The sequence below is a fragment of the Jaculus jaculus genome, chromosome 10 (genome assembly GCF_020740685.1).
Source record: "Jaculus jaculus isolate mJacJac1 chromosome 10, mJacJac1.mat.Y.cur, whole genome shotgun sequence".
Lineage (NCBI taxonomy): Eukaryota > Metazoa > Chordata > Mammalia > Rodentia > Dipodidae > Jaculus > Jaculus jaculus.
The window spans coordinates 22519080-22540634 of NC_059111.1; the positions used below are offsets into that span (position 1 = coordinate 22519080).

General features: G+C 43.0%; 1 protein-coding gene across 3 annotated transcripts in view; it reads right to left on the reverse strand.

Moving 5' to 3' along the window:
* Window positions 1-21555, reverse strand: part of Sin3a (SIN3 transcription regulator family member A) — an 80607-nt gene that overhangs the window by 13571 nt on the left and 45481 nt on the right. For all 3 annotated transcript variants that reach the window (XM_045160381.1, XM_045160380.1, XM_045160379.1), the window contains exons 13-17: window positions 18018-18256; window positions 16401-16584; window positions 13338-13911; window positions 9514-9683; window positions 2356-2529 (exon numbers count right to left, since the gene is read on the reverse strand). In XM_045160381.1, coding sequence (XP_045016316.1) covers window positions 2356-2529; window positions 9514-9683; window positions 13338-13911; window positions 16401-16584; window positions 18018-18256 — 1341 coding nt within the window. The remainder of the gene's footprint in view (window positions 1-2355; window positions 2530-9513; window positions 9684-13337; window positions 13912-16400; window positions 16585-18017; window positions 18257-21555) is intronic.

Sequence of the window (21555 nt, forward strand, 5' to 3'; positions counted from 1 at the left end):
CCCTAGCTACCAGTAAAACTTAAAACAAAATAATATACAGTTGCCTCCCACCCTCTGCAATATGGTACAACAGTTGGTAGTTGGTTCCAGCCTAGAACTCATATGTAACTCAGGCTGACCTGGAATTCACGACAATCTGCCTGCCAAAACTTCCCAAGTGCTGCAGTTACAGATTTGAAATATCAAATCAGATCCAGTTGTGGGTTTTGGTTATTCGAGGTAGGGTCTCACTCTAGCCCAGGCTGACCTGGAATTCACTGTGGAGTCTCAGGGTGGCCTTGAATTCACGGCAATCCTCCTACCTCTGCCTCCCGAGTGGTGGGATTAAAGGCGTGTGCCACCATGCCCGGCATGTTTAGGTTTTAATAAATGCAAAATATGCTATCCTGAACTCACAAGAGGCTGCAATTACGAATCCCACTGTGGGGTGGACATGTGGGCTACTCATTGCTTCCAATTACTTCCTTTTGTAATTAAATTACAATGGGATAAAAACTAGAAACTACCTATATGCCCAATACAGCAAGCATTAATTTTTATATAATGAACTACAGCCAGGCATGATGGTGTACACTTCTAATGTAATCCCAGTATTTGAGAGGATGGGGCAGAAAGGTGTATTGTTCAAGAATATCCTGGATCTTGTCTCATGAACCAAAGATGGAAAAGCCATAAAGATGATGTTGAACCAGGGTGGTGGCACACACCTTTAACCCCAACTCTCAGGGAGGCGAGGAAGCAGGGTGGCAATGAGGCCAGCCTGGGCTACAGGGAGAGTGAGACCTTGCCTCAAAAATAAAACATGTAGCCGGGCGTGGTGGCACACGCCTTTAATCCCAGCACTTGGGAGGCAGAGGTAGGAGGATCACTGAGTTTGAGGCCACCCTGAGACTACATAGTGAATTCCAGGTCAGCCTGAGCTAGAGTGAGACCCTACCTCAAAAAACAAACAAACAAAAACCCAAAAAAACAAAACAAACAACAACAAAAAAACATGTTGTTTAAGACCCAAGGTTATTGACAATTGAGCCAAGTAAGATAGCTTTCAAATATACATTCTCAACCAAAGTCTTAAGAGACATATCACAGTAAACATTTCTGGGAAAAAAATAGGCAATTATTTTTTGGTTGTTTGCATTCGCTATTGTTTTAAAAATGAGCAGGGATTTTATTCAGTAACTCTGTGTGTGTGTGTGGGGGGGGGCAAGTTCTCACTCTAGGTCCAGAACTCACTCTGCAGTCAAATTTGGCCTTAACTCTTGGAGGTCCTCCTACCTCAGCATCTGGCATGCTGAGATTAAAGGTATGAGCCACCTTGCTCAGCTTGCATAAAGTTTTTTTAACTAAAAAATATTTATAAAGCAATAAAATATGAAAATTTCAGAAAAAACATAAAGGGGGCTTTACTCTGCTCCAGCCTTCTCATGGGCAGGAGGTCTTTTATTCTCTCCTTTCTTCTCTTAAGTGCTGAGCTCCTTAATTCCCCTCTTGCCTCCTTGGGTAAGAGCTGTGTCTTTCCTTCCTCCCCTTAAGTCCCTGTTCTCTTAAAGCTCTCCCTCCTAAAAGCTCTAAGCTATAATAAAATCTGTTTTAAAACAAATCCAGATACAAAACAAGAAAAATAATATCTAATATTTTTAAAGATAGAAAGAAACAAAATAGACTGTCCAAGAACAGGTCCTTCCACTTCTCTTTAGCTTCACTTAAAAGAAAAAAAAATGTTTTTTAAATTCAATTGTAACCAGAGATACAGGGAAGGAGGGAAAGAGCAAGCAAGAGTGCACATATGCACGCGCACACGTGTGTATACACCATGGCCTCTAGCCACTGCAAACAAACTCCAGATGCATGCACTGCTATGTGCATCGGGCTTACAGGGGAATCAAACTTGGGTCTTTAGGCTCTGCTGAACCATATATACAGCCCATTTTTTAAATTTTAATACTTATTTACAAGCAGGGAGAAAGGGAGTAAAGAGTGGATATGAATGGATTCATCAGGGCCTCTTGCCACTGCAAACAAACTACAGATGTGCAACTTTGTGCATCTGGCTTCACATGCAGGCAGTCAGGCTTTGCAAGCAAGCACCTTTAACCACTGAGCCATCTCTCCAGCTCCATGCCTCACATCTTAGGGTCTGGGTACACAGCCCAAGATGGCCATGAGCTGGCAATTCTGTGGCCTCAGTCTCCTCACTTAGAGGCCAGCACTACCATGCACAACTTACTTCCACTTTTCCAGGTAGTTCCTCAGATAAGCCCATTGGAAACTGAGGAGTTCCAGACTGGAATCACTTGGCTGAAGAACCTGGACACTTTGATTTAGGCAGTCTGAGGTTACATAAACAGCTCTTACCTTAAAACAATTCTCATCTGACATGAGCTGCTCTGCCTTCCGCTGATACGTTGACTCTAGGAGGCTTCTTGAAGTCTGCGTGTTTAGCTGCCCTCCAGTGGCCCCATTATTGTTTTCTGCCAGGTAAAGGTCAGTGACCTGCACACAGATCTCATCACTGACAATGTGCTGCAGCTGCAATAAAGTGAAGACAGGCCATCAGTGACCCAAGAAAACATTTGTCCCTCTCATCTAGTCACTGAAACTCAAAATGTTATTTTTGGGGGGGGAGGGGAAATTTTTGGAAATTTTAAAGCAAAACCAGGACTGGGAGCATAACTCAGTGTGAAGAGTGCTTTCCTAACATTTTTGAGGCCCTAGGTCAAAAGAAATAAAATTCTAAAGATCTTTAGCAGGGGAGGGGATGGAACGAAGCAGGAAAGGTTAATTAAACCTGAAGATGTGGGGGCTTTAGCCCCACCTGCCTTCTCATGGGCAGGAGCTCTTCATACTATCTCTCTCTCTCTTTTTTTTTTTTTCCGAGGTAGGGTTTCACTCTAGCTCAGACTGACCTGGAATTAACCATATAGTCTCAGGGTGGCCTCGAACTCACGGCGATCCTACTATCTCTGCAACCCGAGTGCTGGGATTAAAGGCGTGCGCCACCATACCCGGCTCTCTCTTTTTTTAAAGATAGGGTCTCACTTTAGCTCAGGCTGACCTGGAATTCACTATGTAGTCTCAGAGTGGCCTCGAACTCACAGTGATCCTCCTACCTCTGAGTCCTGAGTGCTGGAATTAAAGGCGTGCACCACTAAAAATCCTTCATTTATTTATTTGCAAGTAGAAAGAGACAGAGAATGATTGGGTGTACAGGGCCTCTAGCCACTGCAAACAAACTTTAGATGCATGAGCCACATATATCCAGCTTTATGTAGGTACTAGGAAATGGAACGCAGATCATTAGGCTTTGAAAGCAAGCACATTAACTGCTGATCCATCTCTCTAGCTCTCCTCCTCTTAATCTAATTTTTTAAAGCCCCAAAATCACCATAAGGGACTGGAGAGGTAGATCAGTGGTTAAGCTGCTTGCCTGCAAAGCCTAACACACACTAGGTTCAATTCCCCAGTACCCACATAAAGCCAAATGCACAAGATGGTGCATGTATCTGGAGTTCATTTTCAGTGGCAAGAGACCCTGCTGCACCCATTCATTCCCTCTGTCTCCTTGTAAATAAATAACATATTTTTAAAAATCACCACAGAAACAAATACTAAAGCTATGGTGTTGGGGGAGATAGACACTTGCTTACAAAACATGTTAACCTGGGTGCAATTCCCCAGACACCCACATAAAACCTGACAAAAAACTGTACAAGTGCTAGGCGTGTTAACACATCTTTAATCCCAGCACTCAGGAGGCAGAGGTAGGAGGATCACCATGAGTTCGTAGTGAATTTCAGGCCAGCCTGGGCTAGTGTGAGACCCTACCTCAAAAAAAAAAAAAAGGCTGGGCAGGGTGGCGCACCCTTTAATCCCAGCACTCGGGAGGCAGAGGTAGGAGGATTGCCGTGAGTTCGAGGCCACCCTGAGACTCCATAGTGAATTCCAGGTCAGCCTGGGCTAGAGTGAGACGCTACCTCGAAAAATAAAAATGATAAAAAAATTAAAAAGAAAGAAAGAGGTGGGGCAATGGGGCAATTCAGTGGAGAGATGGGGAAGGAGGAGGACGGTAGGAGAGTATTATGTAAATTAAAAAAAAAAATGCCATGGGTTACTGTCTACAATTATGGTCGTTGTCAATAAAATCATACATTAAGGGGCTAGAGAGATGGCTTAGCAGTTAAGACATTTGCCTGCAAAGCCAAAGGATCCTGGTTAGATTCTCCAGGACCCACCTAAGCCAGATGCACAAGGGGCGCATGTGTCTGGAATTCGTTTTCAGTGGCTGGAGGCCCTGATGCGCCCATTCTCTCTCTGCCTCTCTTTTTCAAATAAATTATATTAAAAATACATTTAAGCCGGGCGTGGTGGCGCACGCCTTTAATCCCAGCACTCGGGAGGCAGAGGTAGGAGGATCGCCATGAGTTCAAGGCCACCCTGAGACTATAGAGTTAATTCCAGGTCAGCCTGGACCAGAGTGAGACCCTACCTCGAAAAACCAAAAAAAAAAAAAACACATTTAAAAAGATATTTAGACAAATTTCCATGGTTAATTTTTTTTTTTTAATTTATTTGAGGGCGACAGAGAGAAAGACAGATAGAGGGATAGAGAGAGAATGGGCACGCCAGGGCTTCCAGCCTCTGCAAACGAACTCCAGACGCATGCGCCCCCTTGTGCATCTGGCTAACGTGGGACCTGGGGAACCGAGCCTCGAACCGGGGTCCTTAGGCTTCACAGGCAAGCGCTTACCCGCTAAGCCATCTCTCCAGCCCTAATTTGTTTTTTTTAATGTGAGGGGAAACTGGTGCGGCAGGGTTTCAGCCAATGCAATTGAACTCCAGCCCTGTGTACTTGTGTGCACGCGCAACCTCGCATGCTTGTGTCACCTTGTGCATCTGGCTAATGTAGAATCTGGAGAGCCAAACATGGGTCCTCAGGCTTTGGAGGCAAGCACCTTAACCACTAAATCATCTTTCCAGCCCTTTCCTTTTTTTGACCTGCAGTTCAGTATGTAGTCTCAGGGTGGCCTCAAGCTCACAGTGACCCTACCTCTCTCTCCTGAGTGTGCCATGTCTGGCTTTTTTTTTTTTTTTTTTAAATTTTTATTTATTTGAGAGTGACAGACACAGAGAGAAAGACAGATAGAGGAAGAGAGAGAGAATGGGCGCGCCAGGGCTTCCAGCCTCTGCAAATGAACTCCAGACGCGTTCGCCCCCTTGTGCATCTGGCTAACGTGGGACCTGGGGAACCGAGCCTCGAACCGGGGTCCTTAGGCTTCACAGGCAAGCGCTTAACCGCTAAGCCATCTCTCCAGCCCATGTCTGGCTTTTTTGAGACAAGATCTCGTGTAATCCATGCTGGCCTCAAACTCGTTATGCATGTAGTATGTGATGACCTTCACCTTTGATCCTCCTGCCTCTACCTCACAAGCACTGGCATAATAGTTTGGATCACCATGACAGGCTTCATGGTTTATATATATATTTTTTCACACTTTCTTACCTGACCCTCATAATTACCCTAGAAAATAGGCTGGACCAGGAGGGATGCCCTACTGTGAAAAAATTTTCTCTGATAAAAAAAGTTATCACATGGTACCTCAGAGAATCATGAAAATAAGAATCATGATTATATTTTCAGTCCTTAAACAAAAACCTCAAACTCATCAGGTACTGAACAAAAGCTGACGAATTAAGTGCTCATAGGTGGACAAATGAAGGAGAATAAGAAGTAATAGATAAGCTCCTTACTCCCACAGCAGTATTTTTACCAACATACTATCTACTTTTCTACAGGACAGAAATAAAGTATTGGGCTGGAGAGATGGCTTATTGGTTAAGGTGCTTGCTTATAAAGCCAAAGGACCCAGGATTGATTCCCCAGGGCCCACATCAGCCAGATGCACAAGGTGGAGGAGCATGCACCTGGAGTTTGTTTGCAGTGCCTGGAAGACCTGGCACACCCTTTCTCTATCAGCCTCTGTACAGGCCTTTAATCCCAGCACTTGGGAGGTAGAGGTAGGAGAATCACTGTGAGTTCAAGGCCAGCCTGAAACTACATACTAAATTCCAGGTCAGCCTGGGCTAGAGTAGAAAACCAAAAAACATAAAGTACTAAAATTGCACATGCTAGGCATTTGAGAGAGGGCTCCATGGTTGAATGTACTTGTCTGCAAAGCCTGATGACCTGGGTTTGATTCCTCAGTACTCACATAGAGCCTGATTCACAACACAGTACATGTGTCTGGTGTCCATATGCAGTGGCAAGAGGCCCTGACATGCCCATTCTCTCTCTCACATAAATAAATAAAGTTGCACAGGCTAATTTTTTTTCTTCACTCAGGCGAGGAATTAAACCCAAGCCCATATGAAGGCAGGCAAGCTAATATATATGTGTATATTTTATGTATATATGTATATTTACTGTGTGGATAACTAACTGAAGGAGGGACTCCACCTATGCAACTATGAGGAAGTCATCACTTATACTGAAGGTAAGCCCATTAAATTCAATGGTTCCTAAGTTGAACTTTGGTATATAGGTGCTCTTGAGGGTAGCAGGTGTCTCCCTAGAAGTTCACACACCACCAAGTAAGAAGGAGAATGGTGAGAAGCTTGAAGATGTCTTATTAAAAAAAAAAAAAGAGAGAGAAAAGAAAAAGAAATGAAGGATTTTTTTTTTTTGAGGAAACACTTGTTTCCATTTTAAAAAGTGTTGAGACAAATGTTAATGATTCAAAAATCACAGTTGCTTCTAGTAAATAGGCTATATATCAGCTGTTTCAAAAGCTAACCTCAGGCCTTTAGTTTTACTGGCTTTCTTAAAGTTGTTGGGTTGGTGGTAGGAAAGACTTTGTTCCTAGTGGTAGCAACAGTAAACTTGGAGGCAGAAACATGAACACAGTTGTTTTATATAAACTTATAGAACCAACAGGGATTTCTCCTCCATTCTAAGCATAACTGCCTGTATCCCATGATCTCAGCTGCTCAATACCCAGATTCCTGATGGGCAGGTTCAGTAGTGTCTTCAACTTTCAGGAAAAAGCTGCCTGGCTGACATGAAATGATCTTTACCAATCCAGAGTAGACTCTGTAGGTGTACATAGGCATGTATCTTTCTAAAATCAAGGCAAAAATATGGTAACTTTGCAAAAGATTATTTTCCTGAGAGAGCACTGAATCATAAGCATTTTTCTTCTCCAATAATAGCAGGGCAGACTCTTGGGCTAGAATTTGCTGCTTCTAGGTTTTTTCCAAAATTTTTTTTGACAGTTATCTAAAATTTCTTCTTCTTCTTTTTTTGAGGTAGAGTCTCACTGCAGCCTAGGCTGACCTGGAATGCACCATGTATTCTCAGGCTGGCCTCGAACTCACAGTGATCCTCCTACCTCTGACTCCTGGGTGCTGGGATTAAAGGTGTGCACCACCATGCCCAGCTTATCTAAAATTTCTATAACCATATTCTGGACAGGGAAGAGCAAGGCCTCAAACCATTTCCAAACTGTGCTGGCCAGCACTGGAGGAATACACAGGGTCACCCTGGAGGCTTGTTAGTTTTCTAAGATTTTTTTTTTTTTTTTTAAGTTTTCTAAGATTTTTGTGGTTGTTGTATGTATTTTTGGTTTTGTGAGGATGGGTCTTGTTTTAGCCTAGGTTGATGTAAAATTCACTATGTAGTTCCTGGCTGATCTCAAACTCATATCAATCCTCCAACCTCTGCTTCCTGAGTGCTGCCATTAAAGGAATGCGCCACCTTGCCTGGCTGCCTCTTAAGTTTTAAATTCCAAAAGTTGTTGTGTACCTTTGATCTCAAGGGGAGTTCACTGTTCTAAGAGCCATATATTGGCTAGGTGTGTGTGATACACCCTGTAATCCTAGCACTTGGGAGGTATTAAGAGGAATCACTAGTTTAAGGTCAGCCAAGGATAAAAAGTGAGACCTTGTCTTAGCCTCATGTACTTACAACCTCCCAAGAATAAAACAACAGCAGTCACAAACCTAACTCAGAGGGCATCAGATAAGTGTGTGTGTTGTGGGGGGGGGGGAGGATTCTAAGACTTATCATATTAAATGAAGTATCACGAGCTATGAAAATGATGCTGTGCTTGCTCCTCAGACAAGGTTAATGGGCCAGAAGGGCAGGCAGGGCAAGGAGCTAGCATGAGGACCTCTGTGCTTTCTATAGGTGACCAGTAAGGTAGGCACTGAGGAAGGTCCTACTTCAAGGGCACACTGCAAACAGCAACAAGGCTCCAATAGCTATACCTTGTTTTCATGAGAAATTGTGCTGTGTAGCTACCTCTTCCAAAATGAAACATTCTCTACTGGAGGAAGGATGCCTAAGACTAAGGAAGTGAGTAAAACAAGGCTCATAAAGACCCTGAAACATCTAAGCTACATAAGGCCCCTCTTAAGGTTACATAGTTGTCGGAAAGATGAGACTCTCTATAGACCAAACTGCAAAGATGTAGCCTTGGTAAGTTTTCCACACTCAGATGGGCTAGTGGCTTCTTTGGTGATGCCACGGCCTCTGAGTTACTCCTGCTCCTATGAGTAACCCCTCACCCATACTTCTGATAGTTAATCTCAATATACTCACTGGTCACTAAGATAACTAACTTTGGGCAGAAGCACTTCTTTGGTCATGCCCTGTCCAGGGTGAACACATACTTGTTTGTTCATGTTTCCCTGGTACAGTCTCAAACAGATTTCACCTTACCCTTGCCCTTTCTACATTATTATTTTAAAAACTATATTTTTTAATTTATTTATTATTTGACAGAGAAAGAGGGGAGAGAGAGAGAGAGAGCGCGCGCGAGAGAGAGAGAATGGGCGCACCAGGGCTTCCAGCCACTGCAAACGAACTCCAGACACATGTGCCCCCTTGTGCATCTGGCTAATGTGGGTCCTGGGGAGTACGCTGGGTCATTTGGCTTTGCAGGCAAACACCTTAACCGCTAAGCCATCCCTCCAGCCCTATTATTTTATTTTTAAAAAATATTTTATTTAGTGGGGCGTGGTGGCTCATGCCTTTAATCCCAGCACCAGGGAGGCAGAGGTAGGAGAACTGCTGAGAGTTCAAGCCTACCCTGAGACTATATAGTGAATTCCAGGTTGGCCTGAGCCACACTGAGATCCTATCTCGAAAAACCAATAAATAAATAAATGAATAAAAAAATTATATTATGGAGGAAGAAAGAGAAAATGAAGGAGAATGGGTATGCTAGAGCCTCCTGCATCTGCAAACAAACTCTAGACACGTGTGCCACTTTATGTGTTTGGCTTTATGTGGGTACTAGGGAATCAAACCAGGGTTGTCAGGCTTTGAAAGCAAGTGCCTGTAACTACCGAGTCATCTCTCCAGCCCCCCTTCCTACTTTAGAGACATACATTTATAAACACTGTTCTAAGTTGTCTTTCCCTTTCCCAAGGAAACGATGACTTTCTCTTTGCCTAATCTACCTTTTAGGAGGCCCTTTTCCCTTGGCAAACCTAGCCTCTACCAAACTCTCTTACCTGTCTGACAATGCTCTGGATTAGTTTGTCCATAGTAAAGGCTATATAGGCATGAATGGTGAACATCTCTCTGAGTGAGTCTTCATACTGGGATGAGTCTATGTTTCCATCGAGCAGACTCCGCACCATGTCCAGGAAAGCTGGGTAATAATCTTCTACGTCAACATCCACTAAAGGAAAGATGATATAGGTAAGGTCTCATGCTGCCAAAAAAAAAAAAAAGTAGGACAGAAACAGGACAATCCCACAACTGGCCTAAATATTATTTGAAGGAACATTACAGCTGGGCCTGGTGGCACACGCCTTTAATCCCAGCACTCGGGAGGCAGAGGTGGGAGGACTGCCGTGAGTTCGAGGCCAGCCTGAGACTATACACTGAATTCCAGATCAGCCTGGGCTAGAGTGAGACCATACCTCGAAAAACCAAAATAAATGAATAAAAAATTAAGATAGTTATACATTCAACCCACTGCAGACAGAGATTAATTGACAGGTGTTGATAATCACTAATGATGTCCACCACAGGCCAAGGATGATACAATTTTAACAGTGGCTTCCAACATTGACTGACTGTGCCAGGAAGGTATTATAGCACTGCTGAGCTCTACGTGATAAGAGAGCAAAATATCTAAGGAAAGATAGTCCTTCACGTTCGCTGTCTGACCTGCACTGGAGGCACTCCTTACAGGAGTCACACGCTCATGAAGATGTTTCAATGAAACATAAAGCATAGATGGCCCACTGTGGTGACGCATGCCTTTAATCCCAGCGCTGAGGAGGCAGAGGTAGGAGGATCGCTGTGAGTTCAAAGCCACCCTGAGAATTCTAAGTCAACCTGGGCTAGAGTGAGACCCTGCCTCAAAAAGCCAAAATAAATGAATAATGAAACAAAATTAAAATACTACCCATTTATGTGACATTCAAAAACAAACCTCAAATCAGGCATAGTGACACATCTGTAATCCCAGCACTTTTTGGAAGTTAAGGATAGAGAATTGCTCAGAATTTGAGGCTAGCTTTATTACATAGTAAGTAGCAGGTCAGCCAAGGCTATGTAATAAGATTCTATCTCAAACAAACCCAAGAGACCCATGTATCCCATGATATCGGCTGCTCAATACCCAGATTCCTGATGGGCAGGTTCAGTAGTGTCTTCAACTTTCAGGAAAAAGTTGCCTGGCTGACATGAAATGATCTTTACCAATCCAGAGTAGACTCTGTAGGTGTACACAGGCATGTATCTTTCTAAAATCAAGGCAAAAATATGGTAACTTTGCAAAAGATTATTTTCCTGAGAGAGCACTGAATCATAAGCATTTTTCTTCTCTAATAATAGCAGGGCAGACTCTTGGGCTAGAATTTGCTGCTTCTAGGTTTTTTTCAAAATATTTTTTGACAATTATCTAAAATTTCTTTTTTTTTTTTTGTTTTGTGTTTTTTGAGGTAGAGTCTCACTCTAGCCCAGGCTGACCTTGGAATGCACTATGTATTCTCAGGCTGGCCTCAAACTCACAGCGATCCTCCTACCTCTGACTCCTGAGCGCTGGGATTAAAGGTGTGCGCCACCATGCCCAGCTTATCTAAAATTTCTATAACTACATTCTGGACAGGGAAGAGCAAGGTCTCAAACCATTTCCAAACTGTGCTAGCCAGCACTGGAGGAATACACAGGGTCATCCTGGAGGCTTGTTAGTTTTCTAAGATTTTTGCGGTTGTTGTATGTATTTTTGGTTTTGTGAGGAAAGGTCTTGCTCTAGCCTAGGTTGACATAGAATTCACTATGTAGTTCCTGGCTGGTCTCAAACTCATATCAATCCTCCAACCTCTGCTACCCAAGTGCTGGGATTAAAGGAGTGCGCCATGGGATGGATACAGGGTGGCACACACCTTTAATCCCAACACTTAGGAGGCAGAGACAGGAGGACAGCTGTGATTTTGAGGCCACCCTGAGATGACATAGTGAACTGCAGGTCAGCCTGGGCCAGAGTGAGACCCTATCTTTGAAAACAAAACAAAACAAACAGAAAACCACCCAAAAGGAAACAGTAAAAAACAAATCTCTAAGCCTGGGAAGACAACAGTGGCACAGGGAGACTACTGTCATACTGTGTTTCTTGGTCGGTCGTCTTTCTTTTTCTTGGTTTTTCGAGGTAGAGTTTCACTCTAGCTCAGGCTGACCTGGAATTTACTATGTAATCTCAGGGTGGACTCAAATTCACAGCAATCCTCCCACCTCTGTCTCCCAAGTGCTGGGATTAAAGGCATGCACTACCACGCCCGGCTCTTAGTCATTTTTCTCTACAAAGTATGTTCAAGATGGAAATAATTTATGAAATTGTCAAATTCTGATTCCTATATGCGTGTGTGTGTTGCATGTTTAATTTCAATGAAAAGCCGACTGAAAAATTTTTTTAAAATTAAAAAGAAATTCACAAAAGAACCCATTTGACAGCCAGGTGTGGTGGCACATGCATTTAATCCCAGCACTCTGGAGGCAGAGGTAGGAGAACTGCCGTGAGTTCAAGGCCACCCTGAGACTACATAGTGAATTAGTGAATTCAGTCAGCCTGGGTTATAGTGAGACCCTACCTCGAAGAGGCCCCATCCCCCTAAAAAAGAACCCATTTGTATCAATTAACTGGCTACCTGCTAGTATTTGTAAGGAGATGAAGGAGGCAAAAGGAAAACTGGATGTTTCTGTTTATCTGATGTGTGCTTGATCCTTACAGACAGACAAAACAGGACCTTTACTGTTCAAGCAACTGGCTTGCATTTCATCATAAAATGTCACTTTGTTTAAGCCCACAAAATAGGCATATAGCCTCCGAAACAGGCCAGAATAAAGCTATGAGCTATGAGTCCAAATTTGTGATTTGGACACACCAGGCAGGATCAGTCTGAAGTCTGGCTTTATCACTCAAGCGCAAACTATGTAAGTCTCAAACTAGATCAAAACCATGGTCAAGTCAGAATCTGGCCTTTATCTTTATCTGAAATTTTTCTCTTCTTTCCTCCCTTTATCCCCCCACCCCCCATGTAGGGTCTTGCTTTAGCCTAGCCTGACCTGTAATGTACTATGTCGTCTCCAACTGACCTCAAACTCTCAGTGATCCTCCTACCTCTGCCTCCCGAGTGCTTGGATTAAAGGTGTGTGCTACCACGCCTGGCTTATTTTGTCTCTTTCAAGCTAGAAATAAATCAATACAAAAAATAATACAAAGGCTTTTTGAATTAATTCCTGGTGCCATTGTGAACTGAATCTGGAAGGAGGCAGCACAGAACTACTTAGAGCACATGGGGTTTCCTTTACCATCTCCTGGTTTCCTTTTCTTGAATTCTGTCTTAATCCTCTGTCACGATTCACACCATCTGGAGTTCTACTTTCCTTTACAGAAAATATGTCTATTTGTTAGGAATGAGCCCGGGAATCCACTAAAGAGAAGCTTGCTAATACTAGAAATTTATGTTGTCATGGAATGGAATGAACTATGCCATTGTTTTCTCTCTCTCTGAAAAACTCTGCAGTGACACAGAGTGACAGAGTATTGAAATTTGGGCAACTGACTCCCTATTCCTGATGTGTCCATAAACCATGTACTGCACAAGGTGCTAAGCATGTTTTTCCTAGGTCCCCAAGCAATTCCCTAAGATGACAATGACCCCTCCATTTCACAGGTTCATTAGATTTAAGCAAGGTCAACAATCTTAAGTTACAGAAATAGGATTTGAACTCCAGTTCAAACTTAAGGCCAATGGTTCTAAGCACAAAAGAAAGCAATTCCAAGTCCTGCCATCCTCTGTAAGCCAACAGTCTAAGTACTTACTTGGTTCTTTGAGTCGTAACTGAATGGCAGGGCTATCACTTTTGTCTCGCTTTATGCCTAGCACCTCCCGTTCCCACTCTCTCTCTCTGTTCTCTTCTTCTATTTGCCGCTCAGCTTGGGAACAAATCCGTAGCAACCTCAAGCAGAGAATCTGATGCAGTCGCATAAAGATATACCAGTTATTATTGACGTAGAAGAGGTTGTATACTTCATCCATCCCTCTGAACTTCTGAGCTGCTGTGTTACTAAATAATAACTTGGACTTAGGGGGGCTGCCCCCAACACCATTGTGTTTCTTAGCTGCCCCTGTGGCTTCATCAACATCCATTTCTTCCTCCTCCTCTTCCTCCACATCTGAGAGATCACCTCTCTGAGCAAACAGCAGATCTGGAATGAAATGATGCATGATCTGCTTGATTTTATACTTGTCCTCTTTCTGAATGCCTGTTTGCCTCTTCACATGATGAATAATCAGAGCAGCAGCATCTTCCAGAATCTGTTTGTCTTCATAGGCAAGCGAGAGGTGGGGGCCCACAGGTACACCAGCATTCTCTTCTGTAGCCTGCTCCTGCCTCTAAAGGAAGAGACACAGAAGTACAGCGTGTCATGTCTACAACAACAACATATGTATGAGATTACACCAGCAGTACATTCATATCATTTAGTTTTTTGGGGAGTTGGAGAGGGAAGTTACAGGTATTCAACCTAGAACCAAGGACATACAAGGAAAGTGTTCTTTCAATGATCTAAGTCTACAGCCTACATTATATTATTTTTTTAATTCATTTTTTTGTTTGTTTGTTTTGAAGTAGGGTCTTATTCTAGCACAGGCAGACCTGGAATTCAATATGTAGTTTCAGGGTAGACTCAATTCTGCCTCTGTCTCTAGAGTGCTGGGATTAAAGGCGTGCACCACCATGCCCAGCTCTACATTATATTATTAAGCATAGTGACACGTGGGCATGCTGGCACACTTATAATCCCTGAAATTTGGGAGACTAAGGCAGGAGGACACTCAGTTATTTATCATGGCCTGTCTCCAAACAAGCCTACATTCATGCATATGTTATAGCAGCCACCCATTCCAAAATGTAGGAACTAACCTTAGTATTTTTTGTGCTTCTTCTAAAATGTACTAATATGGAAAATGTGGCTAGATACAGAAAGACTGGTGTACCTTCTAAATATTGAGAGATAGGGACAATGGAGTAGAATTGGACCTACCTTTAAAATTCTGGATTAGCATTTATGAAGGACATGGTATGAAGTGTGGGATGTAGTTGTAGAAGAGCATAATAGAATACTGACAAAATAAGGATGGATGACTAAGTTTCCTTTCATAAAATTTATTTATTATTATTATTACTTGCGTTTTTGTATAGGGTTTCACTTTAGCCCAGGCTGACCTGAATGAAACTCACTCTGTAGTCCCACCCTGGCCTTCAAGTCACAGGGGTTCTCGTACCTCTGCCTCCACAGTGCTGGGATAAAAGGCATGTGTCAGCACACCCAGCTTCGATGGTTAAGTTTACATGAAAGAATTCATTCACAATTATTCTTTAAAATTCAGGGCCGGGCGTGGTGGTGCATGCCTTTAATCTTAGCATTCGGGAGGCACAGGTAGGAGGAGCGCAGTGAATTTAAGGTAACCTGGAGACTACATAATGAATTCCAGGTCAGGCTGGACTAGAGTAAAACCCTACCTCAAAAACAACAACAAAAAAAAGTAAAATAAAATAAAATTCAGAATCACATTACTCTAGGAATTCCCAATTATACTGCATTTATGTAAGACCGTAAGGTCACAGAAATCATATTCAATTTCTTTTATATTATTTTTTCTTTTTGTTTTTTGGTTTTTCAAGGTAGGGTATCACTCTAGTTCAGGCTGACTTGGAATTCAATATGTAGTCTCAGGATGGCCTCAAACTCATGGTGATCCTCCTACCTCTGCCTCCCAAGTGCTGGGATTAAAGACGTGTGCCACCATGGCTGGCTTTTTGTTTTTAAGATTTACTTATTTACTTGAGAGAAAGAGGCAAAGAGAGAGAGAGAGAGAGAGAGAGAGAGAGAGAGAGAGAGAGAGAGAGAGGGGGAGGGTGGGAGGAAAGGAGAATACAGGTGTGCCAGGGCCTCTAGTCAACACAAACAACTCCAGACATGTGTCATCTGATGCATCAGGCTTTACACAAGTACTAGGGAATTGAACCTGGGTCCTTTGGCTTTGCTGGCAAGCGTCTTAACCAGTAAGCCATCTCTCCAGCTCTCTATATTTTTTGTTTTTTTTTTGGTTGTTGTTGTTTTCCACGGTAGGGTCTCACTCTAGTCCAGGCTGACCTGGATTTCACTATGTATCCTCAGGGTGGCCTCGAACTCATGGTGATCCCCCTACTATTGCTGAGATTAAAGGCATGAGCCACCATGCCTGGCTCCAGCTGTTTTTTCTTGTGTGTGTGGTGTGTGCATGTGTATGTGCCATCGAAGTGCCCCACACACCCGCTTGCCTGCAGAGGCTGGAACAGAACATCAGTTGAATCACTCTTTTTTCTTGGTCTTGTTGAGTTGGAGTCTCCTTTTTACTAATTCCAGGGCCTGTAGGGCTCTGCAGATTCTTGAGTCTCTGCTTCCCTGTAGGACTGGGGTTGCAGTTGTGCATGGTGGACCTCAGGCTTGTGCAGGATGTACACTTAGCCAATGAGCCATCACTCAAGGCCCATGATGAATTATTACTTTTCTCTGTATTTTAGCTTATAGTACTGCTACTCACAGTTCTGGCAAGTGTGATGAATAAGCAAGGATTACAAAGTATATGAGGGCCAAAGATAAGTTTTTACGTTATAGTAGTTGAGATGGTCAAGATATTACTTTGTGGAAATAGATGATGGGAGGTGTAAACTGAAATCAGAATAATAAATAAGTAAACTACAGAAACAATGTAGGCATAATAGAAAAGTTTAGATTAAAGATATAAACCAGGTATAGAAAAGGCTATAGTAGATTTTAGTCATGAAACGATGAATATAAAGACCAGAATTCACCAAGGTGTAGAAAAGACTAGCTCACCTCATCATAGATACTCTCGATCTCATTGAGCAAGCTCTTAGATCTCAGGACCTTGGTGTCATTTTGTTTAAAGTTGATGCCCTGGTGGTCCAGAGACTTCAAGTAGTACTTCTCATTTTGCTCTCGCCACACCTTGTTGAAGCCTCTCTGTGCTTCTCGCCATTCTTCCTCTTTCATCTTCAACCTAGTGGAGAAGGAAGACATCCACACATAGGAATTCAGAGGGTTTAAAAATGAGAAAACAAGTCAGACTTATCGTATTTCAAAACTCCAAGATACACAAAGTCTGTCAAGATTGCTGTCAACCTGAGACAACTCCTTTGGGTTGTTTTTCAGGCTGACCCTGAACTTGCAGTGATGCTCTTGCTGCCATATCTCAAGTGCTGGGATTACAGGTATAAGCCACTATGCTGGGCTTTTAGGCCAGCCTAAGCTACATGAGACTGTCTCAACTCAGAAGGCTGAGGTACATGCAGTTCAGTTGGTGAAGTGTTTGCTTAACAGACACAAGGCCCAGGATTCAACCCCGCAGCCACACATCAACAGGTTATGGTAGCCCAGGTGGTAATCTCAGAATTCTGGAGGTGGAGGCAAGAGGAGTGGAGGCAAGAGGATCAGAAGTTCAAGATCATCTCTGGCTGCACAGTGAGTTCAAGGCCTGACTTGAAATAAAAGTTGTTTTGGAGCCGGGCTTGGTGGCTCACACCTTTAATCCCAGCACTCAGGAGGTAGAGGTAGGAGGATCACAATAAGTCTGAGACCACCCTATGACTATATAATGAAGTCTATGTCAGTATGGGCTATAGTGAGACCTCACCCTGAAAAACCAAAAAGAAAAAAGGAAAAAAAGAAAAGTCGTTTTAGGATTGAATACCTCAGTAGTTAAAGGCACTTGCTGACAGCTCGGATACAGTTCCCAGGACCCACATAGAGCCAGATGCAAAAGGCGGTGCTTGTGCCTGGAGTTCGTTTGCCTTGACTAGAGGCCCTGGCCTGTCATACTTACTCTCTTCTTCTCTCGCAAGTAAATAAACAGAATTTTTCTTTTGTTGCTTGCTCCCCTCCCTCCCCACAAGGTAGTCTCAGTCTAGCCTAGGCTGACTTGGAATTCACTATGTAGACTCAGGCTGGCCTTGAAAGAAAAATTTTCTTAAAGGTTCTTTTTATAAAAAAGGGAAAGAGTGAGGCTACAGCTCACTGACATAGCACTTCCCTAGCATGCTACGGTCAAGGCCCTGGATTCTTTTCTGTCTTTGCCCGCAAACAATTCCCCATCTAAACACAACCTTGAAGCATGCACAAACAAGCACTCCACCATAAACTACCTCCTACTTTCCTTCCCTACATGCCTTTTCTTTTTTGAGATGCTAAATATCAAACTCAGGGTCTCATGTACGCTATAAAGGAGTAGCCTACCCTTCAGTGACAAAAAAGTTTTGCGGTTCTGTAGTTGTTACACAGAAGCCCCGAAGTAAGATGCACCATTCACCTCTACAGCGGATTTCTTCTACTACGCCAGCACTAAAGAGAACTGGAGGTCTCATAAGACAACCAGGCTGAAAATGAGTCTCGTTTAATGGGACACTGAACCAGCAAAGGGCACACTTGCTCAGGTACCTTTTCAGGACAATTGGAACAGCAATGGAGGGGCTCTTCCTGAGGCCATCGATGATATCAGCAGCTTTGTCAGCATATATCCTCTGCAGTGCTTTCCGGTGGAGGACTTCTGATGTCCCCCCAAGGGTGTTATCCAAGCGAAATTTGGCTTGTTCTTCAGCAGACAAGCGAGAAAGCTTCTTCTGGATTGCTTCCAGAACCCGAATTGTTGCAAGATTGGTCTCTAAAACTACATCAAGCTATGGAAGACAAAGAAAGACGTTCAGGACTCAATGACAATAAAGGCCATCAATCGAGAGAATAAAGAAGGAGTAAAACAGCCTGGGAGTTCTGGCTCTGCACAGGTAGCCATGTAAAACTCCTATCAGTAAACTATGGACAGAAGAATTTACTCTTATAAGGTTGTTTTCTGGAATAAGTGAAGTCATACACACAAACCATTAGGTACAATATTTGACACAGACGGATCAGTAGTTATTGCTCCCATCACTACCACACTGTGCAGTTTAGTGATATTAATCCTAGGCCAAAAGGACCTAACAGAAGACTATGTTACTGATATTTTCCCTTATACTTGAAAAAAAAATTTGGGGGGGAGGGCTGGGGAGATGGTTTAGCAGTTAAGGTGTTTGTCTGCAAAGCCAAAGGACCCTGGTTTGATTCCCCAGGACCCATGTTAGCCAGATGCACAAGGGGGCACATGCATCTGGAGTTCATTTGCAGCAGCTGGAGGCCCATTCTCTCTGTCTTCCTGTCTCTCTCAAATAAATAAATAAATACAATTATCATTATTTTTTGTTTGGTTTTTCAAGGTAGAGGGCCCTGTCATGCCCATTCTCTTTCTGTCTACCTGCTTCTTTCTCTCTCTGTCTTAAATAAATAAATACATATTTTTAAAAGACAGAGATTGGGAGGGGGGCTAATGTTATATTTGCTATAAATCTTTTTTTTTTTCAAGGACTATAAATCTAGTTTTATTAGGACAAAAACTGAGAGTATGGCATGAAGTTTACAGTTAAACACAATTTTCAGACATCTAACGCATGCCTAAAATGATTTAACATTTAACATGCAGGTCTAGACAATACCAAGAATTGATGGGTCTTATGATTCAAGACAGAGCATTTTGGGTATGTTAATCTGAAGGTTTTATTTTGTTTTTCAAGTCAATCTATACCCCAATATGAAAGCTAATTGTCTCCTGAGACCAGGGCTTTTTGAAGTATTCAACCCTTGAGGTGACTCAGTGAAATTTGTGCTATTAGTGACAACCCTGCCACTAAGTTTCAGAGTTCAAACTTGAAAAAAACAGGCTCAAGTGTTTTCCTATCTCCTATGCCACCCTCCACACTTCCCACAATGCTTCAGCCAGTGGTACAAAAACTGCTATTTATAACTCCATGAATGGAAATGAAAGGTCTTTTTTTTTTTCTCCTCCTAACTTCACTATTAGCACCTCTGAGACAAAATATGCCCGAATATACTGTCCAATTAAAAGACTTTTCCCGGCTTCAGTTTCCATCTTTAAAATGTCAGCTTTGGTTAACATAGGAACTGGCTTTGTCCTTTATGGGCAACATGATGCTCAGGAAGGAAGCATCACAGGTTTGAAGCAGTCTCCCACAGTCCACCTTTCTGGTGGAATGGTGAAAAGGTAAAGTATTCTGAACCTAGACTAAATCATCGGTTAGCTGTTCTTTCCATTGCTTCACCATTATTCCCCAATCAGGCCCCTAATTTTAACCACAATCATCCTGCCTATCTCCCCTCTTCCCTGTCCCATTAATACACCAGTACACTAGTAGTAGCCAAAAGAACACACGTGCTAAGCTGTAAAAATGCAGTGAACACTAATGGGAAGAAGGCTGTGGGTTGTGGAGATGCTCTCTGAAGACCAACAGTATCTTTTTGCTCTCCCACACACCCAGTTCTGCAGGTTTTGCCTTCATAGAAGGCCCTTTGCCTTTCTCAGCAAAGTGTAGAATGGGTTGCCTTGAAACACTTACCCTTTCCCCTCCCCTGGGACGGGTATATAACCTATACAGCTTGGACCAGCTTTAAAGCACTTGGGCTGTTGTAGGGCACAGAAACTATGCTGGCTCTTCAAAGGACAACTTCTCAAGACACCTTTATGGTATAAAGACAAGTACAATTCCTTCCCTCCCTTCCTTCCACAGTCAAGAGGTGAAAGGGGCTGATACTCTAGAGAGTTAATTCTTGTCTTTTTTGTCATCATCCTCTGAGGGGTAGGAATGCCACGTCAGCCTTTCCTCACAGAATGATATGACAACCTGTGGGCACTTGACATTGTCTTCCTCAGTAGGGACCAGGTCAGCCTCATCAGAGTTTTTCCATTTCATTAGGAACATGAGCTCTCCACTGGCATCTGTAGCTCCAATAATCCGCTGTGGCTCCAAACCTTGGGCAAAGCCTCATGGCTTTTCTAATTCTTCATTTTTCTTCTTTGGCTTGCTCTCCTCTCCTCTCCTATTCCTTATCTTCATAATCAGAGTTGGCTTTGCATTTGCCTCCCTCTGATTTATCTGTTATTTGTTTATCATGTGCTGTTTTCTGTAAAACTCCGCAATCAGATCAGGGCATTCCTGGCTCTCTCTGGCACCCACGTATTGTCCTCATCTGAGAAACCCACTTTAGAAGATATACCACTTTTCCCTTGACAACTCATCGGTTGAGAACTTTTCCCACCACATATTCCTCTTCCTCTTCTTCAAGCACCTTCTCTACTTGTTTTGTTTTTCCCTATAGTGCCCGCCAGCTTTGTAGTGTAAAGGGGGACGCTCTCAACAGTGCCTGAGTTCCAGGAGAATCAGGGCCGTGCTAATGCGTAGGGCAGGCAGAGGGAGTGGCACCCAGGAAAGCAACCAGCTGAGTGGCCGGAGCCCCTCCCTCACTGAAGCGGCATACTGTAGGTATAACCAACCGCCCTCCTCCCCCTCAATGGAACAAAAGAGCTATAAATCTTTTAATAATGATATTTGACAACCATATAAAGCACAGTGAAGACCATCTTATCACAGAAAAATATGAATATCTCTGGTTCTATTTTTAAAAAAGTATGTGTTTATGAGGAGGAAGGGGTCACATGGCAGGGTTTCTTGCTACTGCAAACAAATACCTTCTAGCTTTAAGTGGATTCCTGGGGAATCGAACTCATGCTGGTAGGCCTTGTAAGCAAAAACTTTTTAATGGCTGAGCAATTTTGCCTACCCCTCTCTGGCTTTTCTGTCTCGTTTTTGTTGTTTTAAGATAGGGTCTTGGGCTAGAGACATGCCTTAATAGTTATGGCATTTGTCTGCAAAGCCAAAGGACCCAGGTTTGATTCCCCAGGACCCACATTTGCCAGATGCAAAAGGGGGGGCATGTGTCTAGAGTTCGTTTGCAGTGGCTGGAAGCCCTGACACACTCATTCACTCTCTCTTCCAACCTCTTTCTCTATCAAATAAATTAATTAAAAAAAAATAAGTGTCTTGCTATGAAACGCTGGCAGACCTGGAACTTGCTATAACCAGTTGGGCCT